A 23248-nucleotide genomic window follows, 5' to 3' on the forward strand; every position below is an offset into this window, starting at 1 on the left:
GACATTTAAAAAATTGCATTCAGGCCGTTATAAAGATTTTCAGTTCATTCTGAAAATGTCAGATGAAACACAGGAGCATTACTACAGAATTTATCAGGCCTTTAACTCGTTATTCAGTGTCAAATAGCTTATTAAAATAAAATGCACAACAATTTAAGTCTGCAACTTGGGTCTTAAACAACATTCAGTGTCAGGTATGCATTTAAATTTCAGCGTGGGCTGACCATGACCACGTAGAGGGGGAAAAATATGTAGTGTACATCATGTCACATCAACTGAATTCTGATGCATTATGTGAAGAAAACATGAAAACGAAGAGAGAAAAAAAGGCTTTGGCTCACAGCTGGCACATTTTAAGTCCAGTCACCTTCACAAAAGGCCACTGAAGCACGGCACTCCAAGTCATCAGACATTCAAGTACCTGACTCTGGAAAACAGTGAAAAACCCGACGTCTTGAGAGCCGTTCCCTTGATATGAAATCAACAAGAATGGATGTACATTTTGATCTAATAGAAGCATACTTGCCACTTTCTAGGGTACATAAATTTGCCAGGTGTCCATTTGTGGCTCAGTGAGTTTTATATGCGAAGGAGTCGCATTTAAAATAGGAGGCCGAAGGGGAGAATTGAGGCAGTGTTTATTGAACTTTGACGGACAGCTCATTTTTCACAGGGACAGGGAAGATAGAGGAGGTGAGAGACGTCTCACTTAAATTACAGCCATAAGTCCTTACGATGCAACCTGTCACGCGCTGATGTCTACCAAAGTTTTCCCACCTAAACAGATGGTGTTTCTGCACTGTAAGCTCTGCCTTTGTTTCCATGCTAATTTTTCTCTCGACTATGACAAACAATTTTTTTTTCAGCCAGGCTGTTTAATAACATGAGGATTTAGGGATTTCTAATGAATTTCTTTATACACTTTAAGGTGGATTTGCATGAATTAATTAGGTAGGGAGGGTTTGACAAGCCACTTAAGGCAAATCATTAGTCTTGGCACCATTTTTGAAAATAAGAAATAAAATACTGCAGGGTTTTTAAATGGTTTTTATGCCACTAATAAGAGGGACCGCCGTTTCGAATGTAATGTTATGGCCCTTTTTGGCACAATGCTATATTTCTGCGTCTGTGAACTTTTCACCTGAACCGTCTACATCACAGCCTTAAATTACTTCCACTGAAACTAAATGATTATGAAGCCTTTTGAAAAGGAAAAAAAAAAACCCTAACACCTCAAAATTGGAAATAAAACCATAGGCTTAATCATACACAATCATGGCTCAAGACCTTGGAGTGAACTGATTCTGAAAAAAGTGATTCTGACATCCGAGGCAGGAGGATGGATGGATGGATCTAGATGTGGCGGGGTGAAGAAGTGCTAACACGATGACGCGTCCCTCCTGTCGTCCAACAACTCGCTCATGTGCTGGGAAAGACAAGTTTTTCTTTGTGATTTGTTACCAACCTTGAAACAAAACTAAATCTTCCGAAGAGTTAAAAGTGTGTCACGTGTGTCTGAAGGTCCACAGAGGCCGTCACATCCTGCTGGCCTTGTCCTTTGCTTGTGTCTATCGCAGCCCCTTGTTGAATGTCCGTCAAGGGGCGCCAGTCTGGTCAGAGCCGCTCGATCTCCCTGTATTTCTTACGGAGGATGGAGACCTGGTCCTTAAACAGAACGGGGTCCAGTCTCATTTGGGAGTGGACCAGTGGCATGCCGCCAAACCAGCTGGCGAACTTGTTCATGCAGGTCTGGCGCTGGGCAAAGTGGTCCGGGTCCGCCCAACGCGAGGCTCGAGATGACTACGAGGAACAGATGTACAGTGTTAGATGGTTTGCTCAAGCTCATGTAGGTTTAATTATCTACACTTACCTGACCCATCATGGTCTCCTTGTACTGCTTTTTTTGTGTGACCTTTATGGGCGGCAGCTTGGTGACAGCAGACACTAGGAAGTTCATGAGGATGTCCTCACAGTTGGCCAGCTGGTCCACCATGCTCTTCAGGCTACTTGGCAGGAAGTGGGAATACAGGAAGTGGTAATATCTGGAGAAAAGGACAGAATGGAGGGCATGGAAGTTGTCAAGGACAGGTTGAGACAACCAAATCATAAATTCAAACGCTCAGTGTTGGACTGGATAAGCGATATTGATTTGTTTTTCGTTAACTGCAAAAAACCCAAAATCAGACTTTGAATTAATAAACTTATTTTTTTCCAATACAGCTTTCCTTAGATATAAATTTAATGCCTGCTTGTCCTATAAATGTGTCCTTGCCGCAAATTTCTAGCTCACTACGGAAACTGCACATCATTTTTTTCTGAAACAACTGAACGATTCCACATTTGTGGTGGCAACTTTACAAAAATAATAATCTTTATTTAAAATTTATATTATGCATGTTAAATTAAATACAATTACATAATAAAATAATTATATTGCCAAGAAAATTATTTCATATAAATACTTCTGTGGTATTTTAAGAAAAAATCATGTCCTCATTCTCACGTCTGTGGTGTTACCATGATAGAAAAAGATCCTTATATTTGGACAACTTCCTGTTTAAGATTATGATTGCTTAATCTGTGGATTCATATAATCATATTAATATTTACAAAAATCCGCCTGGTTTAATTATCGCAAATGGTAACATTTTGAGAAGTCTACAATTATGTACATTTGTGATGTCACTGCTTTTAATTTTGGACATAACCAGCATATCACTCGAGTATGAATTATTTAATGAATTTCAATAAGCATTTACTCGACCTATCACATGATCTAACATGTAGAGTCACATGATCTTTCAGAAATCATTCTACATTTCTTATCAATGTTGAGAATAGAAAACACGTATTCTTGTATGAATTCTTGAATGAATATACGTTTCAAAAGTACAGCATTTATTTGAAATAAAGTCTTTCACTTTCGATCAATTTAATGCATCATTACTGAATAAGTTTACTTTTCTGGCAAAAAATGAACCCGAACCATTGAATGGCGGTGTATATTCACCCTTATGCAGTAGAAATACACGTGCGCAATTAGAATGTAACAGGAAGGCACTGCCCTCATTTCTTCCCAGTGAAGCAGCTATTTCCAGATGCAGTACCTGTGGTAAATGGCAGCTCCGGTGAGAACCATGGAATAGTCATTGGTCCATTTAGAGGTGTAACCCCAGCGCTCCTTATTATTGTCCCAGAAATGACTGCGGGCAGGATATCCCACAATTCTCTCAGGGAAACTCTGCCACACTGTGAAGGCAAAGTCCACCTGCAAGGCAACGTTGATCTCAAGTTAGAAGTTACTCGCCAAACCAGTGCTATAAAGAGTTAAAAACAAGGAATAAAGAATCGAGGATGGTGGCATGAAGGCTCTCTCATGACAAAATCCAGACACAACGACACACACAACCACACACACACATAAAAACACACTTTCAAAGCTGCAGGCTGAGAAGATGCCCTCCTTTTTCAAAGATCAAAGCATTTAAACAAATAATTACTGAAACATATCAAAAGTGTCAGTGGCGGAGCCTCAGCTGGATCTCAAGTCAGCAGTGAATTGAACAACACACACACACACACACACATACACACCCACACAGACTAACTATATACAGTGAAACCTTGGCGTAACCCCACCAGCAGTACATCCGCCTCACATGTGATGCCCAAGTCTCCAGCTACACAAATGGGTTTTTATGGGAGGGAGAGTTCAAGAAAGAAAGAGTAATTGGAGTTTCTCTGCAGTGTGGTCAAGATAACACATGATTAAAGATATCCATTTCAGGAAGAAAAAAACCAAGACACAGGTGGGAAGACAGGTCTAGGAGGTTGACATCAGCTGTGTGTGCTCACACCGACTCTGCTGCCTCTGATAAGGGATGGCCATTTCTCACTGGCGTACAGTGCATAATGTAGGGGACTGAAAGAAGCTGAGAGAGGGAGGAACCGAGGGCTGAAGAGGCCATGCTGAGCTGATTATGGGGGGTGGAAGCCAAATCTGCACTGCCAGCTGAAAGGTTGGGGATTTAAGCCGAGAGCGGCTGAGTGAGGAGGGAGGGATCACAACCCTGCTCAAACGATAAGGTGTCTTTCACTTTAAGGAGCTAAAGGGTTATGGATCTAACATCTAGCCTATTGTTAGCTGCAATGGATGTAATTTTCAATATAAGTCTGGGGAAAGAGCAGTCTTGTTCCCTGAGGCACGCTTATGTTGTTATTCAAGTTATCTTCCACCAAAATCTTTTTCATCTGTCTGAACCTTTCAGCGTAGTCTGGCTACTGTACTGTAGCTAAATGTAAATGACCCCAAGACAGCAAATATATATAATACACACACACACACACTTAAATATAATATGTAATGTAGATCTGTAATAATTCAATAAATAACATGAGTACTACTTCATGGATTTAAAGTACATATGTCCATCACTGATTATTGGTGTTTTACTCATTAATGTCATTATACTTGTTGAGTTTTGATGTTAACTATGTTAATTAAATGTACATGATTAAAATAAATCAATTTCATTCAATGTAACATCTTGGTTTGTTTAATTAATAATGAGAAAAACATCAAAAAACAAACCCTGATAAACCTTTCCCATAAAAGGGACTAATCAGTTTCAATCTAAACACACGTTTACAGATGACATTTCAATCAGCTTTGATGGTTCCAAATCAAATCTTTTTAAATTAACATCATAGCTATAACTGCATTAAATGTGTCTTTAAAATCGCTTAGACCAAGCTAAAAGTGGAAGACCCCAGAAAACGGCAAAGATTAAAGATGACATTTACAGCCATGAATAGTGATAGAAAATGCAAAAAGAAACTTTGCAGGAGGAAGCGCAGTCTTCAGCAGGCTAACAGAGCTCAGGACGGCAGTCACCTTCATCACTGCTGATGTGTGAGTCAGAGAGAGAGTCCATACCTCAGTGGTCGACAACACCGTGTCCTCATCCAGACTTAACACTGCATCGCTGATGATACTGTCATAGGGCTGAAACCGACTGCTCATGACCTACAGAGACAAAGTAAATATGTACAGATTTTCTCTTAATACTTCAGACAAAGCGTGTATGCCTCTCTTCATATTTTTCTCTGTTTGGATTAAACTCTAAATATTTGGTTACTATTGTGCATGTGTGGCTGATGTGGAATGTACAAAACAAGACACAGATTGAATTCCTGTCACAGATGCATACAACAACCGGCCACCCATACACAACCCCTCACAGTGCTTCAGAAACATGGACACACATACAAACATTTAATTAAACTTCTGTCAAAACACATATGGACAAATAAAGCCCCAATAACACTAAACGTCAAAACAGTATCAGGAAGTGGCAAACTGAGTCATGAATACCCCAAAAGACGACGGTGTCTAAAAGCACAACTAAACAGGAAATAATTCAAACGTGCTTCCCATTGTAAATCCCCCTGAGACACGCAAGCAGTCTGCCAGCAGTGCCCGCAGGGAACACTCCACATACAATCTGCACTTCGAGAAAGCCACAACCACAATATGAAGGTGAAAGATGAGGAATGTGCAGGTGAGCGATGGCCCTGTGAAGTCAGGATTAAATCTAACGCTGGAAGTCTCACATCGCTCTCCTTCAAATCCACAGACGCCATAGAGCCGTACCTCAGAATCAAGTTTGAAAACTGAGTCGAGTCATGTTTCAACTAGATTCCATTTTCTATATATATAATTTTATTTATTTATTTATTTTTAAAAGGATAAAAACATTTCAAAAATGTATCTTTTGTTAAAATATTCTCTGCCTTGGACTTACTTTCCCGTTGATGTAAGTCAGCTTGATTGGACTGGAAAATGTAATATTCACAAAATTACACAATTGTTTTTCACTATCCAATCAAATCCCGGTGGCTAAAATCAAGTTCAGCCTTATATAATTTTCCTTGGAATATTACGCTTCAACAAAATTAAAGCAATTCTCAATAAGTCATTCATGTTGTTTCATGCAGTCCTTAATGTAATCCAGTGCAGCACAGCTGTATCACAGGAAGTGAGTCTGAAAGGCACAGTGTTCTCTGTAGGATCTCAAATACTGTAGAAATGGGAGTTTTTAATTAATAAGGAAAATGTCCAAAGCAACACTTCAGTGAGGCATGGGACCAGGCTGTCAATCATGGTTTAAAAGAGCTGTCAGCTAGCACACACACACACACACACACACACACACACACACACACACACACACACACACACCACTCAGTAAACAAGACAGCCACAAGCCTTCAAACCACAGGCTGCCTGGCACTACTTCACTGCTCTCTTCCCTGAGCCAGAGGAAAACGAATCCCTCTCTGCTCCAAACACTGGGAAACAACACTCACACTCACAGTCCCTCTCTGTTCCACAGAAACATCCAAACAAACCCTATGAGCAACTATGAAAGTACAGGATGCCGTGTTGTGTCACTAATATTTTAACTGCAATACATATAAATATAGTCACAATACTTTAATCAGGGCAATAACCTTCATTACCAATGAAAAACATCACACATACACTACCATTTATTTTCAAGAAAGAATTTTCTTATGCTCACCAAGGCTGCATTTATTCAATCAAAAATACATGAATACTGTCAAACACTAGTAAAAATTAAAAATCACCATTTTTCTATTTTACAATCTCATTTCAGCAGCCATTACGCCAGTCTTCAGTGCCACATGATCCAGTAACGCTGAATCCAATTCTTGTCATTAACAAACAATAACTACATTTGCCTCAGTAAACTCCTAATTTGCAGCTTATTAACAGTTAGTAAGGTAGTTGTTAACTTTAGGTATGGGATAGGATTAGGGATGAATATGGTGATGCAGAATATGTGATTTATAAGTAAAAACAGCCAGTATGTTAATATGCATGCAACTTTTACATTAACTATTCCCTCCTGGAGGAACCATTGACCCTCTAACATTTACACTCTCTTTTATTTCTATTTTTACTAGTTTTCTTTAAAGAAAAGGCCTCTAACACTAGCATTCTCTATTCTTTTTCTATTCTATCTTCTTGTTTTCTTTATATTTATTATAACGTGTATGCTACGTGTACTGCGTTAGGCTAACAGAGACTTGTCACAGTGCTTTCATATTATTGCACTTTTGCTGGTTTTAATTGCTTCTATTGTCCTCATTCGTAAGTCGCTCTGGATAAAAACATCTGTTAAATGACTAAATGTAAATGAAAATGTTGATGCATAATATTTTGGTGGCATCTGAGATACATGTTATATAATACTCTGATGAAAAGAAAGTTCACAAGAACAGCTTTTATTAGAAAAAGTTTTTTTTGTATCACTATAGAAGTATTGCCTGTTACTTTTAATAAATTTAAGGTGCCTCTATGAATAAAATTATAATATATACATATATATTTTTTTTAAATCTCCAACCTTTGGAACTGGAGTGTATACATTAAAACCAGAATTCACAAAGTTGCATGCATTTATTTTTAGACTTTGAGACACATCCAAAACTATCATAATGTAATTTGCCAAAACAACTTGGGAAACCTTATTGAAATCTCAAAGAAACCATATATCACCTTGTTCTCTCCTTCAATTACAATAACGGGAACGGAGGTGGCCGGCCACCGATGCTTGGCAGGTAAAGGCTTGTCACAATTCCACAATACAATTATCTGAGAAAAAAACAGAAAGAAAGAGAGATCAGAAACACAAAGCAATTTTCAAAACTATGCATTCTTTTGAATTAAAGTACATTTCTTTTACTGAGGCCTCGGGTCAGAAGACTAAATTCAGATCCAGTCGCCAGTCGCTTGTTTCTTTCCAAAGAAAATAAATTATACAAACCATAATATACTGTATTCCATACTTTCATACACAGTCATACTTCATTAAAAAGCCACACTTAAACAGAGCAAACGTATGTAGTGAATGCCGAACATGCCACATTGAAACGTCTCAGGGCTTTCACTCTGTGAGGTTTTTGTAATTGTCTATCTGGTTTCAGCATTAGCCCGGAATGTCGCAAGTTTGGGATGCAATGTCAGTTTCAGTTTACAGCTTGTCATAGCCGTGAGTTATTTATTTTTTTGTAATATTCATTTGGTTTTGTCACTTTCAAGTGTCTTGAGTGATTACACCTCCGGCTGAAGTGACTGGCTCTGGTTTTATGTTAGCACTCATAAATGTTTCATGCGGATCATTTTAAGAGGGGCTCTTCCTCTCAGAGAGTGTCTGTGATTTAGAAGTCAGTCAGTTCACAGAGCGGGGTTAAATAACTCATTAAGAGCACTCCAGTATTTGAAATCACACTTTGAGGCACATTTACATGCACAACAAAACACTGATAGACTATAAGAAAGTTTTAAAAACCCACAAGAAAAACAAATGCATATAAATGAGAATATGCACACACACCGAATAAGCCGACAGAAAAGCAATAAAGGCATGAAAGTTAAATTGGGTAAAGACTTAGGTTTGCTGATCAGGTTTAACTTTCCCTAATAACAAAAAATAAATAATAATATTAATGATAATACCTAAATAGGAATTTTTAAAAATGTATTTCTAGAAAATATTTAAATAGAAAATATTTACATGAAAAATATATACATATATATATATATTTTTTTACATACATTTGAGTTTTCAGGGCACTTTTTGTTGTTCATAAATCCATTGGCAATGGCATCGGGACATGATGCAGGCTCGATGAGAATCATTATTACATTATTAGTACTACATTAATGCACTGATTTTAAAATCCTGTTTTAATGCGCTGGTGATATAAACAACCATCAAGCCTTTTACTTAACCGCATCTTTCATTTCATTAACTCCTAATCGCAGAGTCATTCAGACTCAAACCACGGAGCAGAACAATAAATGAAAGCTTGACTGTCTAATGATATTACATGCAGGAGGATCAGGAGGCCTCCAAGTATTCTACAATCTAGAATCAGATCAGAGACGCAATTAAACCGCTTCAACTCTTAGAAACAAAACTAAGCATGAAGGTTGGACTTTTTGATAATATAAACTGCGTTCACGGAGAATCATACAAATGTTAGCTTAGATAACCAATTTAGTCTTCAAAAAATGTATGTTATCATCCACTAAGAAATGTATTGAACTCAAAGCAAGCCTAATTTATTCCAGTTGTCCAGTTTACTTGTCGTTTAATTCACAGACTGCTCGATTTGAATAAACTTTTTACCTTAATTAATAATGTATGTCCAGAAATACCCATTATACTGTTAATTAAAATCACTTTTACTTAATTAAACAGGCTAGGGTAAAATATATGTATTATATTAAGCAAAACATGTTTTTAAACTGCAAGCTTAAAAATACACATTTTATTTGAAATTTGAGTACATCCGTACATTTGAATACCAGTACGTCAATACATACAAATTGGAGGTTGACCGATGTTGGATTTTGCTGAAATGATAAAAGGGAAAAATAATATTATTGTGCAGATACCATTCAAATCTACATATCCTGAATGTGTTAAATGTATTTTTTTTATTTCAGATTTACTGTTGGAATTTCATCAAAAATTGTCTTGGATCAAGATGTACAGCGTCTCACATTCAACACACCACACTATTACAATTACTCCTGAATAAACACCAACAATATCAACATATAATGAGCTACAACACACACCATGTGGCCTACCCCGCCGCCCCCACCTTTGATTAAATAAATCAAATAATAATAAATGATTTAGTCCTCCCTTCCTGTTATGGGGCAGCCCAGAGAAAAACTAAAATTTTTATTAAATTAATTAGTAATTAGTATTAAATTAATAGTAACCAGTAACAAATGTACATTTTAAACGAACAAGCCCAAAATATATCTGGACTCCATTTTCAAAATGTTTATGTTATACAAACTCCAGCTGCTCACTGAAAACGATCAGAGATAAAACATACATCATAAGAAATCACTCTGCATCAATGTGCAGTATTCATTGACTGAACTGCACCGATGCAGCACTGCACATTTAATTACAATACACAAAAAAAGCCAATTTAAGACCTCTTAAAATGATAATTAAGACTTCTGTTATACCAGTCAGTGGGGACACGTTGCATTTAACTCCCCACCTCTCCTCCTCATTCTCCTCCCCCCACTAGTCCCCCTCTCTCTCTCCTGCACCTTAGAGAGGAATCAATAAGTATTGGTTCCCAGGGTGGTAAACACTTCAGAAGTGGATGTGGAGCCATGGAAACGCATGGGCTGCTGGGCTCTGGTTAAGTCGCCGAGGTTTAAGAGGGGTGTAAAGCGAGGGGGCGGCAGAGACGAGTCGTCCAGATGCACTGAAAGTATCCTGCTTCAAATGGCTTTTAACATCGAGAGATATCCACTCATCTTCAAGAGGAAAACAACATCGCTCTGTGTCCTCATCAGATCAAGTTGCATCAATTTCACCATTTCCTGAAGTTCAGATATCAGTCTAATGGGAAGCCTCGAGCAGTCAGGATTTAACTAAGTAACTAGTTCATGTTAAAAACAGCAGTCAACTTCGATTCTGATGCAGATGTTTTTTTTTTTTAAATCATTATAGGAATTATAGCAGGGCAGTCAATTTAATGCAGTTATTTCATCTTCTTTATAGAATTTTTTATATTAACAGAAACTGAAATTATTTATATATTAAACTGATTAACCAGGATTCATTTTGAGATTAAGAACTGCGTGTTCTTCCAGAAGAACAAGAGATATAGATTTTTATGAAGCATTTCAGTTTAGATTAGTTTGACTGTTTAATTATATAATATTATTTTATTCATTTAAATACTTTTAAATCATCCTGCAGAGCCCCTGGAAGTCTGTCGAGACCCACTGGTTGTGAACCACTAATTTAGTGCAACTGATTAAACAAAGTAATACATGTTGAAATACTGAATTTAATTAAGTTAATTTTTTAAAGGTACTAAAGCCAGGTTTCGTCTCTAAATCTTCTTAATTGGGTACTTTTTTTTTTCAGCAAATACTGGTACATATTGCAATAATTTGCCATTGTTTTAATAAATTAATAAGCCAGCAAAAGAAGTGGATGTTACCTGAGCACAGTACTGGGACCTTGCCACTGAGACGAGGAGCTTGAGAATAGGCTGAGACTGAGAAACCAGGGGTGTGACGGCATGGATAACAGCAGTGAACTTGGGATTCGGCTTGATCCCTAAAAATAAGAGAGAGAATTAGTTTGAAAGACCATAAGACAATAGGAACCGTAATCAGACAAAACATATATTCTGTTGAATTTATTGAAATTTTGTAAAACTTGTAAAAATATCTAATAATACAAATTTATATTTGATAAAAAATTGTGTATTTAATATTTTCCAAAGAGTCGAGCTCAGATTAGTTGAAGCTTTCTACAGAAATCTGTGCAGATCTCGTGAGTTTGCCGCATATCAATAAAACACTTCAAGTACAATGATTTAGTGGTATGAGTAATGCAGGATTTAATGGGAGATAATAATCCATGCTTAACGGTTTTTAAATAGACTTCATGTTTAATTACAATGCACATTGTTTTTAATTTCTCAATAGATGCAGCACTATTTTCGTCTATTGTCCGCTTTGCCCACGAGACAATAAAACAGACAGTTGGCACCATCTCGAAATAACTAACCATGTTATATTGGACAATCCAACATGATAATTCTTGCATAGATACAAGATGATAATTCTCATTGGTTACCACATTTATTTTAATTTTTCCCAATAACAAGAGGTGCTCAATCAGCGGCTTCATACTGACTGGCCTGACAAGCAGTGAAGTCTAAGTTAGAGGCATGCGTGGGCTGCATTAGCAGCTGTGACGATGCATAACTTTAGATTGAGAATATGGATTTTGCAATCCAATTACACAGGGCTGGTCCATAATCTATCACGTTGTACAATGGTTGTCACTTTTTGGATATCAAGACACCTCTGCAATTAAGAGATGGCAGGAGAGGGTGTTTAAAAACAAATCAGATGATTACAAAGGAGAGAACCAGAGACAACGCAGCTTGGGTTTTGAATGAGGCTAGTCACAAACTTGGCTATGACAAGACCCACGTCTCTAAAAGATGAAAGAGGATCCGAAAGTCCCATAATGGCTGTCTGTCATTTCTTAGAAAGCTCATTAATTCCAGAAACTTTTGAACATAACCTCAAAACGTCAAGCAGGACTAGTTTCTGAAAGTTTAGGAGAAAGGGATGTCACACTATTAAAGTCAGACAGACTTTTGCTCTGTCCAAAATCACTTGCTTGTTCACTATACAGTAAATGTTACATACAGTATAAATGTAAATCAACACAAACTAGCAAGCGAAATCAGAAGGAAATGCTGCTCCTGTATTTTATATTACTTTATCTAACATAGGGATGGGCGATATATCGCATGTGATTGTCATGCGCATTTCGTCAGTAAAGCCGGTTCCCTGATTAGTGGTAAATCGCCATCACTTGCTTTCAAATGGAGCAGCATTTAATAGACAGAGCCGTAGATCACTGACATGCTACCCAATATCACGTTCATTATCACAGATGAATCACGTTCATTATCGCAGATGAATCGCCTTCGATAATGAACGCGATATTGCGTAGTTTGTCAGTGATCTACGGCTCTGTCTATTAAATGCCGCTCCATCAGGGAACCGGCTTTACTGACGAAATGCGCGTGACAATCACATGCGATATATCGCCCATCCCCAATCTAACATGTACCTTACTTTGGAAAATAAGGATGACAATATTTATTATACATGATTTGCAACTAAACATCATCAGCTTTGTGGTTTGGGTTCATGGAGGGCATGATGAAAATAAATCTTTATTCTGTTTATGTTTATTACTCAGTTTAAGTACATTTACTTTGCAAATCAGATTGCTGTTTAGTAGCATGCATTTTACTAGTATATTGGCCAAATATTAGTACTTATAAATCAAATATTAATGCCTTATTCTGTGTGACCATATTTTTGATCCTTTAATCCATCCCTTACCCAAACTTAACAAATACCTTACTAACTATTATTAAGCAGCAAATTAGGAGTATATTGAGGAAAAACTCAATATACTCCTATTGAGGAATTAATAGTGAATATTTGTTCCTCAGAAATCTCTATGAAGTTGTTCACTCAGAATTTGGACAACACTACGAAAAATGGCAAACCTCCAAATAGTGCACTATAGGGAAAAGAAGAGCAATTTTAGAAACAGCTTTTGGAAAAACTGTGCGCTATAAAGAAGATGATTGTCTAATTACCAAGTTCGGCGTAGAAGAAAGGGAAGTCGCCCAGGTAGGATGAGTACTGGGGCAGTGTAAAAAGTCCACCGGGATGACTGTTCCACATCAGATTGCTCCTGGAGGTCTGCTGGAGCACTCGGTCCTCTATGATCTACACAAACAGGTAACCAAACAAAAAAACAGCCGGCATTACAGCCTGTGAAAATCGCAAATGATTCCAGCTAAATTCCCCAATCATGAGAGCTGTGAAGTTGTCATTTGGAGAAGTCTTTGCTAAAGGGTAAAATTAATGTTTCAAAATAAAACTTCAAATTGAGGTGCAGCTCTGGGTCTATAAACTATGATACAAATGATCAAACGCTCCAGCGATTTCACCATCCTCGTCGTGCCAATCAGATGGCCCAACATTAAGACAAGCAAAATTGCTTCTCTGGCCATGAGTGAGGCTCTAAGCGATGAATGGCTGCTGTAAAAAGAGACAAAGACTGATAGGCTTTTTTGTCATCGTCGTCGTCTTTGGTTTATATTGTGCCCCTTTGGTGTGAAAGTGGCTTGGCTTAGTGACAGCCTAATCGTTGGCAACTGGAATGAGGTTTCACACAAGCTGGATGTCTCAGAGATTGTGTCTTCATCGTAGCTTCTTTATTCCAGCCTGGAGGCTTTTATTAATTCAAATGACAAAAGTCAGCATCTGGAGTGCATTGATCAGATGTAAGATAGTGAGATTCAACAGACAACCTCCACCGCACACAAATATTCATTTCGAACACAAATACAGATATTTTCTATAGACAGAATCACAGCTGCACAATCAGTTCAGGTGTGAAGGTGAATGGGGAAGATTAACTCGTTTGGCATAAATAATGGTAATTAGGACTAATCATGCATGACTAAATAGAGGAATCTTCACGAATCGAAGCGTTCAATTAATATTGTACAGAAACATGAGGCGTTCAAGGTGAAGTGTGTAATTTAGCAGTACCAAACAGATTCACTAAATTTTGTGTGAGTGTTATAGTTTGACAAATATATGTTTTAAACCATCAATATTTTGTTGTGTCATATTCAAGAATTATACGTTCATTAAAATGGCATAATATAGTGTAACATACGCTACTGTCGAAAAGTTTGGGATCATTTAAGAAATTATTTTTTTTATCCTGCAAGGATGCTTTAAAATGATCCAAAGTGACAGCAGAGATATTTATAATGTTTCTAATAAATGCTGTTCTTTTGAACTTGTATTCATCAAAAGAACCTGAAAAAAGGTTGAACCACAAAAATATTGAACATTGATAATAATAAAAAATGTTTAAGCACCAAATCAGCATATTAGAATAATTTCTGAAGGATCATGCAACGCTGAAGATTGGAGTAATGAGTAGCACAAGAATAAATTACATTTTTAAATATACGGAAATAGAAAATACTTATTTAAAATTGTAATAATATTTCACAATATCGCTTTAAAAGTATTTTAGCAAACAAATGCAGCCCTTTAAAAAACATGAAATCTTACAGATCAGATCCCTAACTGAACAATATTATATTATAATATTATATTATAAAATGTAATCTGAGGTAACCAATATAACGCACAAGTTTGAGAGTTTCCCCTGTGTTTTCAGTAAATAACCATTTGACACCAGCATTGAGATTAAGCCGTGGTCTTTCAACCTTGCAGTACCCCACCTGTCATCTTAAAAACCCAATCTGAACGGCTGATGAAAGGCCGTTCCTCTTGCTCAGCTAAAAGTCCTCCCTTTTAGCGACTGAAGATGTGATTGACGACTCAATCTCGCAACAGGATGGCCGCAATCTTCCAAATGGAGGGCAGCGGATGAAGGCAACTCTTCGGATGCTAGCTGTAATTGCAGTGACGCTCTACCCATGCAGTGGGAGGTTGGGGGGGGGGGGGCTCTGACAGCTCTGTCACTAGCTCATAGTCTTCTGGGGTTAATTGTTGTGATTTGTTGATTGCAGAAGCTCATGCATTATATGAAACTGTCAGTTGTTAAACATTGACCGCAATGGCATGTCGATCTAAGCAGCAGGGGAAGTAGTTACACTAACAAAGCTTCTTACAGAATATATTTCATATATAACAGTGCCAAAAAAAAGCACAAAAGCATTTCAATTACTTTTATGGTCACTGTATCTGAACTCTGTGTCTAGCCAAATGCTAGTCAAGCTAATAACTCTAAGAAGAGGTCATTGAACCAAGGACATGCATCATTTCCCAGACACTGATAAAGGGCACGTACAGAATTAAACCAGGCATGTGAATGTGTACGCACTTAGCACAACGCCTAATAAATCATCCTAATTCTACACTTTGTCAAAATATTTGAAGCCAGCTTGTGTGTCTGGAGCAGCTCTTGTGAGTGTCACAGCTGTGGAATGAGAGCGAGTGTGTGTGTGTGTGTGTGTGTGTGTGTGTTTGTGAAAGACAGCAGGAGACGGCATGACTGAACAGTCATTGCTTACTTCTAGAGTGGTGAGCACAATCTTCTCCACAGACGAGAAGTAGGCCTCCCACAAGAACTGCGTTTGCTGTCGCAGAGCCAGAATCTTATCCTGATGAATGGAGCGCACAGTGGACGGGATCTGCACCGGGGGGGAGAGAGAGAGAGAGAGAGAGAGAGATAAATCAGCATCCTGCTGCTAGAGAGGGTATGTATGAACAGAACAAATGGAACAAGAGGTATATGAGGTGAACATAATTTCAGTGGCTTCTCATACTGCAAATCAAACACATATAACCCTAAATAATCTGAATCTTAAAACTAGATCATACCAGACTAAGACGGCCAAACCAGCTCAAACAGTGTTTTAAAGCAAACAATGTGTTTCAGCCAAGTAGGACGTCCTGGATCAACATCCTTCATTTGAGAGGAATCTTGATCCACGACCAAAAATGTTAATCACGATCCAATTCTAACTAGTGTTTTCAACCTGTTCTGTCTCAATCCCATCAGTATATCCCTCTTCTTCAACACAAATGTGCATAAATCTAAAGACATATTGAATATCATTAATCATTATAATTAATACAGTTCAAGAAACAATCATCATAAAACCTTTTCTGAGAAAGACCTTAATGGTACATTTATTTATAAGTGAGTCCAGAAGGGAGGTTTAACAAATGTAATTTGCAGTTTTTGTATGAAATTACCATCTAAGCTTGTAAAGTAATTTTTTTTTTGATATTCCCTCTGAGCAAACCCAAATTATTTTTTCATTCTACAAAAAAAAAAAAAAAAAAAAAAAAAAACTAAAAAGATCACAGGATTAATTGTGAATACTTTAATCTTTTGAATGTTTTAAAGCCTTAATATAATAATCATTTAGGCACAATTCCTGTGAAGCTCCAGGATTTCCCCTGTTCAAGAGACGGTTCACCCAAAACTGAAAATGTTGTCTTCATCACATGAAGATATTTTGAAGTCAGTCAGTCATACAGCTTTGGAATGATAGGAGCATGAATAAATGATAACAGGATTTCTCTTTAACAAAGGAAATCTTTGAACGTCTCTGGGATACATGTACATCTGTATGGAAATCACTAATTTGGGATAAACCATTTTAGGTGATTTTGAATACAATTAACCTTCTTAACCGTCTGAGGAGGTCTAAAAGCTCTAACCAAGCTGACTTCAGCCCCAATGTCTGGCACCACTTTTAAAGTATTTGGGCAGAATACAAAAGAGATTCTAGGAGAAATGTAATAAAAACACAACGGATTTCAGACCTGCAGCAGGAGCCTCTCGTCCCCGATCACAGCAGCCGTGTTCCAGTCGATGACCTCTGAGAAGGGGAGTTCCCAACCGTTACTCAGCATGACCGGCACACAGGCCGCCTACAAACACACAGAAACACACACAGACAGAGCGATGCGGTCACAGTGTGAGTCATGTGTGCAGTGTTTTGATTACAGGACAGCACTAAGAGAAAACACAGATAAATAAAAAAAGAGAACAAACACAATGGGATGCATATTAAATTGCTTCTACTGAATGCCAGAACAGCCATTAGCTTTGTAACTGAGACTGACTCGAAGAGTCTAGCATACAGACGCCTACAGATCAACATCTAATTCACTTATACAGTTACACATATGACAGTAAATATAGAAAGGGAGAGAGAAAATATGTAGGTTGTGGGGGAAAACGATAAAACAGAGAAGAGGAATGAACAGTGAGGTTCTTTTGAAGAGCGGGAGATGTGTAGAAATAGAGGGATGAGCAGCTGTTGTGTTGGACGTAATGAGGACCTGCCACTCAAGAGGTCATAAAGGTTTCAGCTGAGCACGAGTGCCGCAGGGCTTCAGCTCTAGTGGTCACACACACACACACACACACACGCTCAGGGGAAGACAGTCTGTGCTTCAAAAGTGAAGAGGTGCGGGTGATGTATGTGTGCACCTGGAATTTTCACAGTGCTCAGAGGGCCACATTTCTGAAAACATCCTTATGATAAAATCTCTTCAAACATCTTTTAAAAATCACTTGGGGTGATAATTGTTCATCAAAAATAGAAAATTTAATAAATGGGCCAACTAATGTTTTAATTAACATGCAAAAGGTTACAAGAAGGGACAGAGTTAGTATGCAGTAATAATTAGTGACATTAAGGTTTTCAACTTTGATTTGCACAAAGTAGTAGTAAGTGTACAAAAAAGGATCAGAGAATAGAAGGAAGGGTGAAAATAATCAAGGAAGGAGGGAAAGACGGAAGAATGTATGAGGTTGACAGGATTTAGAGAGAGAAGGATGGATCAAAGAATGTAAGAAAGAAAGTTCAGTAGGACGTAAGTGCAGAAGGAAGGACAGACGTAAAGAATGGAGGAAGAAAAAAACTTGAAGGATTTAGAGAAGAACAGAAAAAAGTCAGAAAAAGAACAATGAAAAAACGAAGGGTGGAAGGATGTGAGTGATGAGAAGTGTATAAGAAAAGATCAGAGTATGAAAGGAAGGGTGGAAGAAAGTAAGGAAGAATGGAAAAAAAAGAATGGACTTGGAGAAGGAAGAAGGAAGGATATACGGAGTGCAGAATGAAAAGTATTGCAGGAAGGAAGAAATAAAGAAGTACAGAAGGAAATGGGGAAAGAGAGACAACATCGGGGAAAAATCAGAGATGAAAAGGTAAGGAAATAAAAACTATATGAAATTAAAAGGAAATGAAACCGAAGAAAAAAAAAAAAACAGAAAAAGATGTCGACTGAAATGTGTGCGCACCTGCAGAGCCTCCAGGAAGCGAAAGGATCCCAGTCGCCGTCCTCGAGGAACCAGGCAGAAGGTGGAATTGTGCAGCATTTCCCGATAGTCATATCTGCACAAAAACACACACACATGAATAATACAAATGACATCTTTGATTTAAAATGCCATTTTCTCCAGTCTCCCTCTCTCCCACTGTCTTCCAGTGAGCAGTACAGAGTGATCAGATGTGCTGGGTAGTGAGCTTGTGACACCTGCCCCTGCACATTTATGAGCCATATATATATTAACTTTAATGTGTTATTATCGCATTAACGCATTCATTGATTAACGCCGACAATTATTTTATTGCTCGTTAAGGCCGTGTTTTATTATTATGAAAATCTGTTGCTCACTGGCTCTGAATACACATATGGACAAATCATGGGTCACAGGAGGGGATGCTCCAGATCTAATTATTTAGGCTAAGAATCCGCATTCACAAACCACTGTCCACTGTTTTTTTTACAGAAAAGAATGCAGCAAGCTCGTAATCATGAAGTAGGAAGTTTTCGATAGCACGTGAAGACAGCAGAGAAGCACACTTGCTCAACACAGTGGAGTGAATCATTTTGTTAACTTTGTGGTTTATTATTTTGAGTCGAATGGGACTCGGTAACACATAATATATAGCTTTACAGTTCTATCGTTTTTTGCCGCTCAGAAATATTCATGCAATCATGCAGCACACATCAGAGGATCTGCACTCTGGCGCGGTTTGCGTTCACACTCACTGATCTATATATAACTGAACCGTGCTCTGGCCCACCTCTTCCAACCAAGCCAGGGACTGCTAAACAAAATGATCACACTAGTCAAACGAACCAGGCTTTGTGACACGAGTCTCTACCCACCCATCAAGTGTAGCAGTTGGACTGAAAAACAAAAGTGCACAATACACTACTTTTGAATGCATTATTAGTTTTGTGCATAATGCAATTAATTGCGATTTAAAAAATTATTATTGTTGCCCAACACTAATTTATATGTGTGTGCGCGTTTGTGTGTGTGCAGAAACAAACAGTGTGCACACGTTCAAATGCTTGAGAAGACACAGCCATGTTTTTCCCATATCAACGACACTGTCTTCTCTCTGCCCCTGTGTCTGAGCTCAGGGCAAGCACACTGACACAGATGGCAGCCCGTCCTCTCATGCGCGCATGTAAAACATACATCTTCAGAGAGGTCTCGAGGTTAAAGGAGCAGGCAGTTATTTATCAGGCAGAAAATCATTCATCATTTACTGGTGAGCATCTAAGGTGAAGGTTGTGCGACGCTGACTTCCACATGCTTCCATTTTCTGCCTTGTGATGATCTTGCTGACTCCAGAACAGCTGTGCCTTTTGCCTTCTCAGCTCATTGGTGGATGCTGACTTTGAACACTGCCTGAAATGGCAGGTTACACACACACACACAGCCCTACAGAATGAAACCGAGGCACAGAGGCCATTCTGTCGCGAAGTGAACAAACAAGGCATGTGTGTGAGCACACACGCACGCGTCCCAGCTGTCTGGATATCAGACTGATCCCGTGTTAATGTGACAGAATATGAATAAGGCTGGAGGGCGAGCGTTGGTCTCTGTGGTGCCATTTCAAGTAGATTAGCTACCTGAGGAGCAATATCAGACAGTCGGCAAACACTGAGGCTCACTCTATGCCTCACTGTGTGAGCCCAGGACAGAAATGATGCGTTTCCATACAGATCTCAACACACTGGTCACCAGGCTTTTCTTGCCCAAAGTAACAACACTTTAATTTTTTTTTTTCTTCAGTAAATCAGCATACAAAGTCAAATGCCTCAACAGTAGGGGTGTAACGATACGCGTATTCGTATTGAACCGTTCGGTACGACGCTTTCGGTTCGGTACGCGGTACGCATTATGTATACCGAACGGTTCGTTGGAGTAATTAATTATATTTGAAAAAAAAAAAAAAAGAGAGAGAAAGAAATATAATGATATGCGTTCAACAAGGTAGCCCAATAACCCAAACAACGTAACAGGCAACGCCCCTGACACTCCCGAAGAAGAAAAAAACACCATCTTATATGTTTATGTTAGGCTACTCAGCAGGCGCTCGCTCACTCAGTACGCGCTGAAGGCTCGTTGCAAAATAGCCAATGCGTTTAACAGACTAGAAATGAGAAGATCCTCCAATAACCAACAGGTCTGGTGTTTGGGTGCACTTTGGATTCCCTTTAAGCTATAATGGTGATGGCAAGAGAGTGGTGGATAAAAAAACAACGGTATGTCGTTCTCCTCCTTTCCAAAGCGCTCGGGCAGAAGCGCTCATGAGGCGTCTGTCTTTGCTAAGCAACAATGACGTGCTCTCTCCATGAGACGCGGAAATTTCAGCGAAGGATAAATGGATTTGCAGCTCTAAAAATCGCTTGCAGTAGCTCTGCTACTAAATTTATTTCAAAATTGCAATCCATATACAACTACGATCAGCTGTTCCTTCATCTTGGCTGAGCTCTCAACGTTGTTACGGGAAAGGATGAAGCTGATTGGTTGGTTCTTGTCACATGACCCGCGGTGCGCTTGCGGCATTCTGAAAAGTTGAGATGTTTTTACATTTTGCTGTATCTAAAACGTATCGAACCGAACCGAACCGAACCGTGACATCAGTGTATCGTATCGAACCGAACCGTGAATTTTGTGAACCGTTACACCCCTACTCAACAGCAAAGTGTATATATGTATATATAGTTATATATGCATTCATACTGTACATACATTTGCTTATAAAAAAAAAAACATTCTAAAAATATTAAAATATGAAATTATGAATATAATAAACAATGTAACAAAGACAAGTATGTTTTATGCATGTTATATAAAAGTATATCTATCTGTACACATTCACTATTTCTTATGCATAACATGTAAATAAAAATATAATACATACACTAAAAATATATACAATATCAGAAGACGTCTCTTATGCTCAAGACTACATTTATTTGATCTAATATATATATATATATATATATATATATATATATATATATAAATTATTTATTATTATTATTATTATACTTTTTTGGGGATTTTACACTGAAATATTTTAATTCAATTCAGGATTATTTGATTAATAGAAAGTTAAAAAGAACAGCATCTATTTGAAATATAAATTTTGAAATCTTTACTGTCACGTTAGATTAATTTAATGCATCCTTGCTGAATAAAACAATTTCTTTACAAAAATTGTTACTGACCTACGTTTTGGAAATGGTTACAAATAAATTATATATATATATATATATATATATATATATATATATATATATATATTACACACACACATTTGTAAGTCATTGCAATCATTCAGTACCACAGTAAAGACCAAACTATAATGGAATTCCCATCGGACATCTCAATTGCACAATGGCTCCACCACAGTTCTTTTTTTGTATGCATTGTGTGTATTGTTATTTAAATGTTATTTCAAAGTAGCATCTTTTGACCTTGGGAAGCTCCGACTACTTAAAACAGCACAACAGAGATGAGAGGGTTTAATAGTGAGTGTTTATACACAAGTGAGAATTGTTCGGGTCTTTAATGGTGCTCAGGCACAAACAAGTGTTTCTGTGTGGTGAATTTGTGGCAGTGAGTATTTATGTTAGATGAAATGCAGTAGAGAAAAGAACAGTGTTAAAGTGTTTTGAGAAAACCGCTGGAGAGTGAATCAATATCAGGGTCTAAAAATGAGGATCACCCTCTGTGATTGTTTTTATTTTACAGGTAGGGTACAATTATACTACCCTGCCCAAACACAGCCCTAAGTGCAGTTTAATGCTCCGTCTCCATAGCAACTTTGGCTAAATGCTTCCATTTGGAGTGTGTTAATTACATGCGTTCTGCACATGGCTGATGGGGGGGCCCTTGCACAATGAGCTAATGTTTTAAAAATCACCTCCGTTTCATTTATTTTACTTTCCACCACTTTCTAAAACTTTCTTTCTCAAACTACCCCCCGTCTTGCACATCTGATTGAAAGCTTCCCTGGGAAAGAAGCCAAAATGGTTGTTGTTTCTGATGCAGAACAATCAGCCTAAGGCACAACGCTCCCACTTCCCGGACATCAATCTCATGAGGAAAAACCCACAAATACCAACTAAAGTGTAAAATAGATAAACGAATGTGATATGACCATATTAGCATAAAAATTGGAAATTCATAAAATATTAGGTAGTCTCAGTAGTAGAATCAGTGGTGGTAGATACATTTACAATAGTTAGAGATAACAATTAGGCGTTATGTCATGTAAATATGGCATATTTTGGGCAATAATAAGGTTGTAAGATATAGAAGAGAAGATGTGTGAGTAATCAAGCAAACAAATAGGTATATATGGTGTTTCAACCAATTCACTGAAAAGAACGAATTCCGAAAGAGGAATCAAACTTTGATCTAAACTTCCTTTTGAATCAGTAAGCTTTTTTTCCCTTTAGAAAGAAATCCATACGGCTTACTGGAATCCTCTTCAGAATATTTTTAATTTATGCATTTAGCAGACGCTTTTATCCAAAGCGACTTACATTGAGTAAGTCCCTGGGTGTGCTAAATTTACTTACTGAAAATTAACGTTCAAAAGAACCAATGCACAAAATTAATTAAACATTTATTAGTATTTTTGCTATTTAAAGCAAAACTGTAATCTCAAGCAAACAAAAAGTGGTTATAGATTTGTACAGAAACTTCTGTTTGAATCTTATCTCTCACTATAC

At 37.7% G+C, this 23248-nt stretch overlaps 1 protein-coding gene across 1 annotated transcript in view; it reads right to left on the reverse strand.

Moving 5' to 3' along the window:
* Nucleotides 1-728: 728 nt before the first annotated feature.
* Nucleotides 729-23248, reverse strand: part of LOC113062235 (exostosin-1b-like) — a 73984-nt gene continuing 51464 nt past the window's right edge. The window contains exons 2-11 of the mRNA XM_026231944.1: nt 18498-18591; nt 17012-17119; nt 15748-15867; nt 13279-13411; nt 11080-11198; nt 7586-7681; nt 4937-5026; nt 3108-3268; nt 1871-2042; nt 729-1800 (exon numbers count right to left, since the gene is read on the reverse strand). Coding sequence (XP_026087729.1) covers nt 1615-1800; nt 1871-2042; nt 3108-3268; nt 4937-5026; nt 7586-7681; nt 11080-11198; nt 13279-13411; nt 15748-15867; nt 17012-17119; nt 18498-18591 — 1279 coding nt within the window. The 3' untranslated portion in view covers nt 729-1614. The remainder of the gene's footprint in view (nt 1801-1870; nt 2043-3107; nt 3269-4936; nt 5027-7585; nt 7682-11079; nt 11199-13278; nt 13412-15747; nt 15868-17011; nt 17120-18497; nt 18592-23248) is intronic.

Source organism: Carassius auratus, chromosome 44 (assembly GCF_003368295.1).
Source record: "Carassius auratus strain Wakin chromosome 44, ASM336829v1, whole genome shotgun sequence".
Lineage (NCBI taxonomy): Eukaryota > Metazoa > Chordata > Actinopteri > Cypriniformes > Cyprinidae > Carassius > Carassius auratus.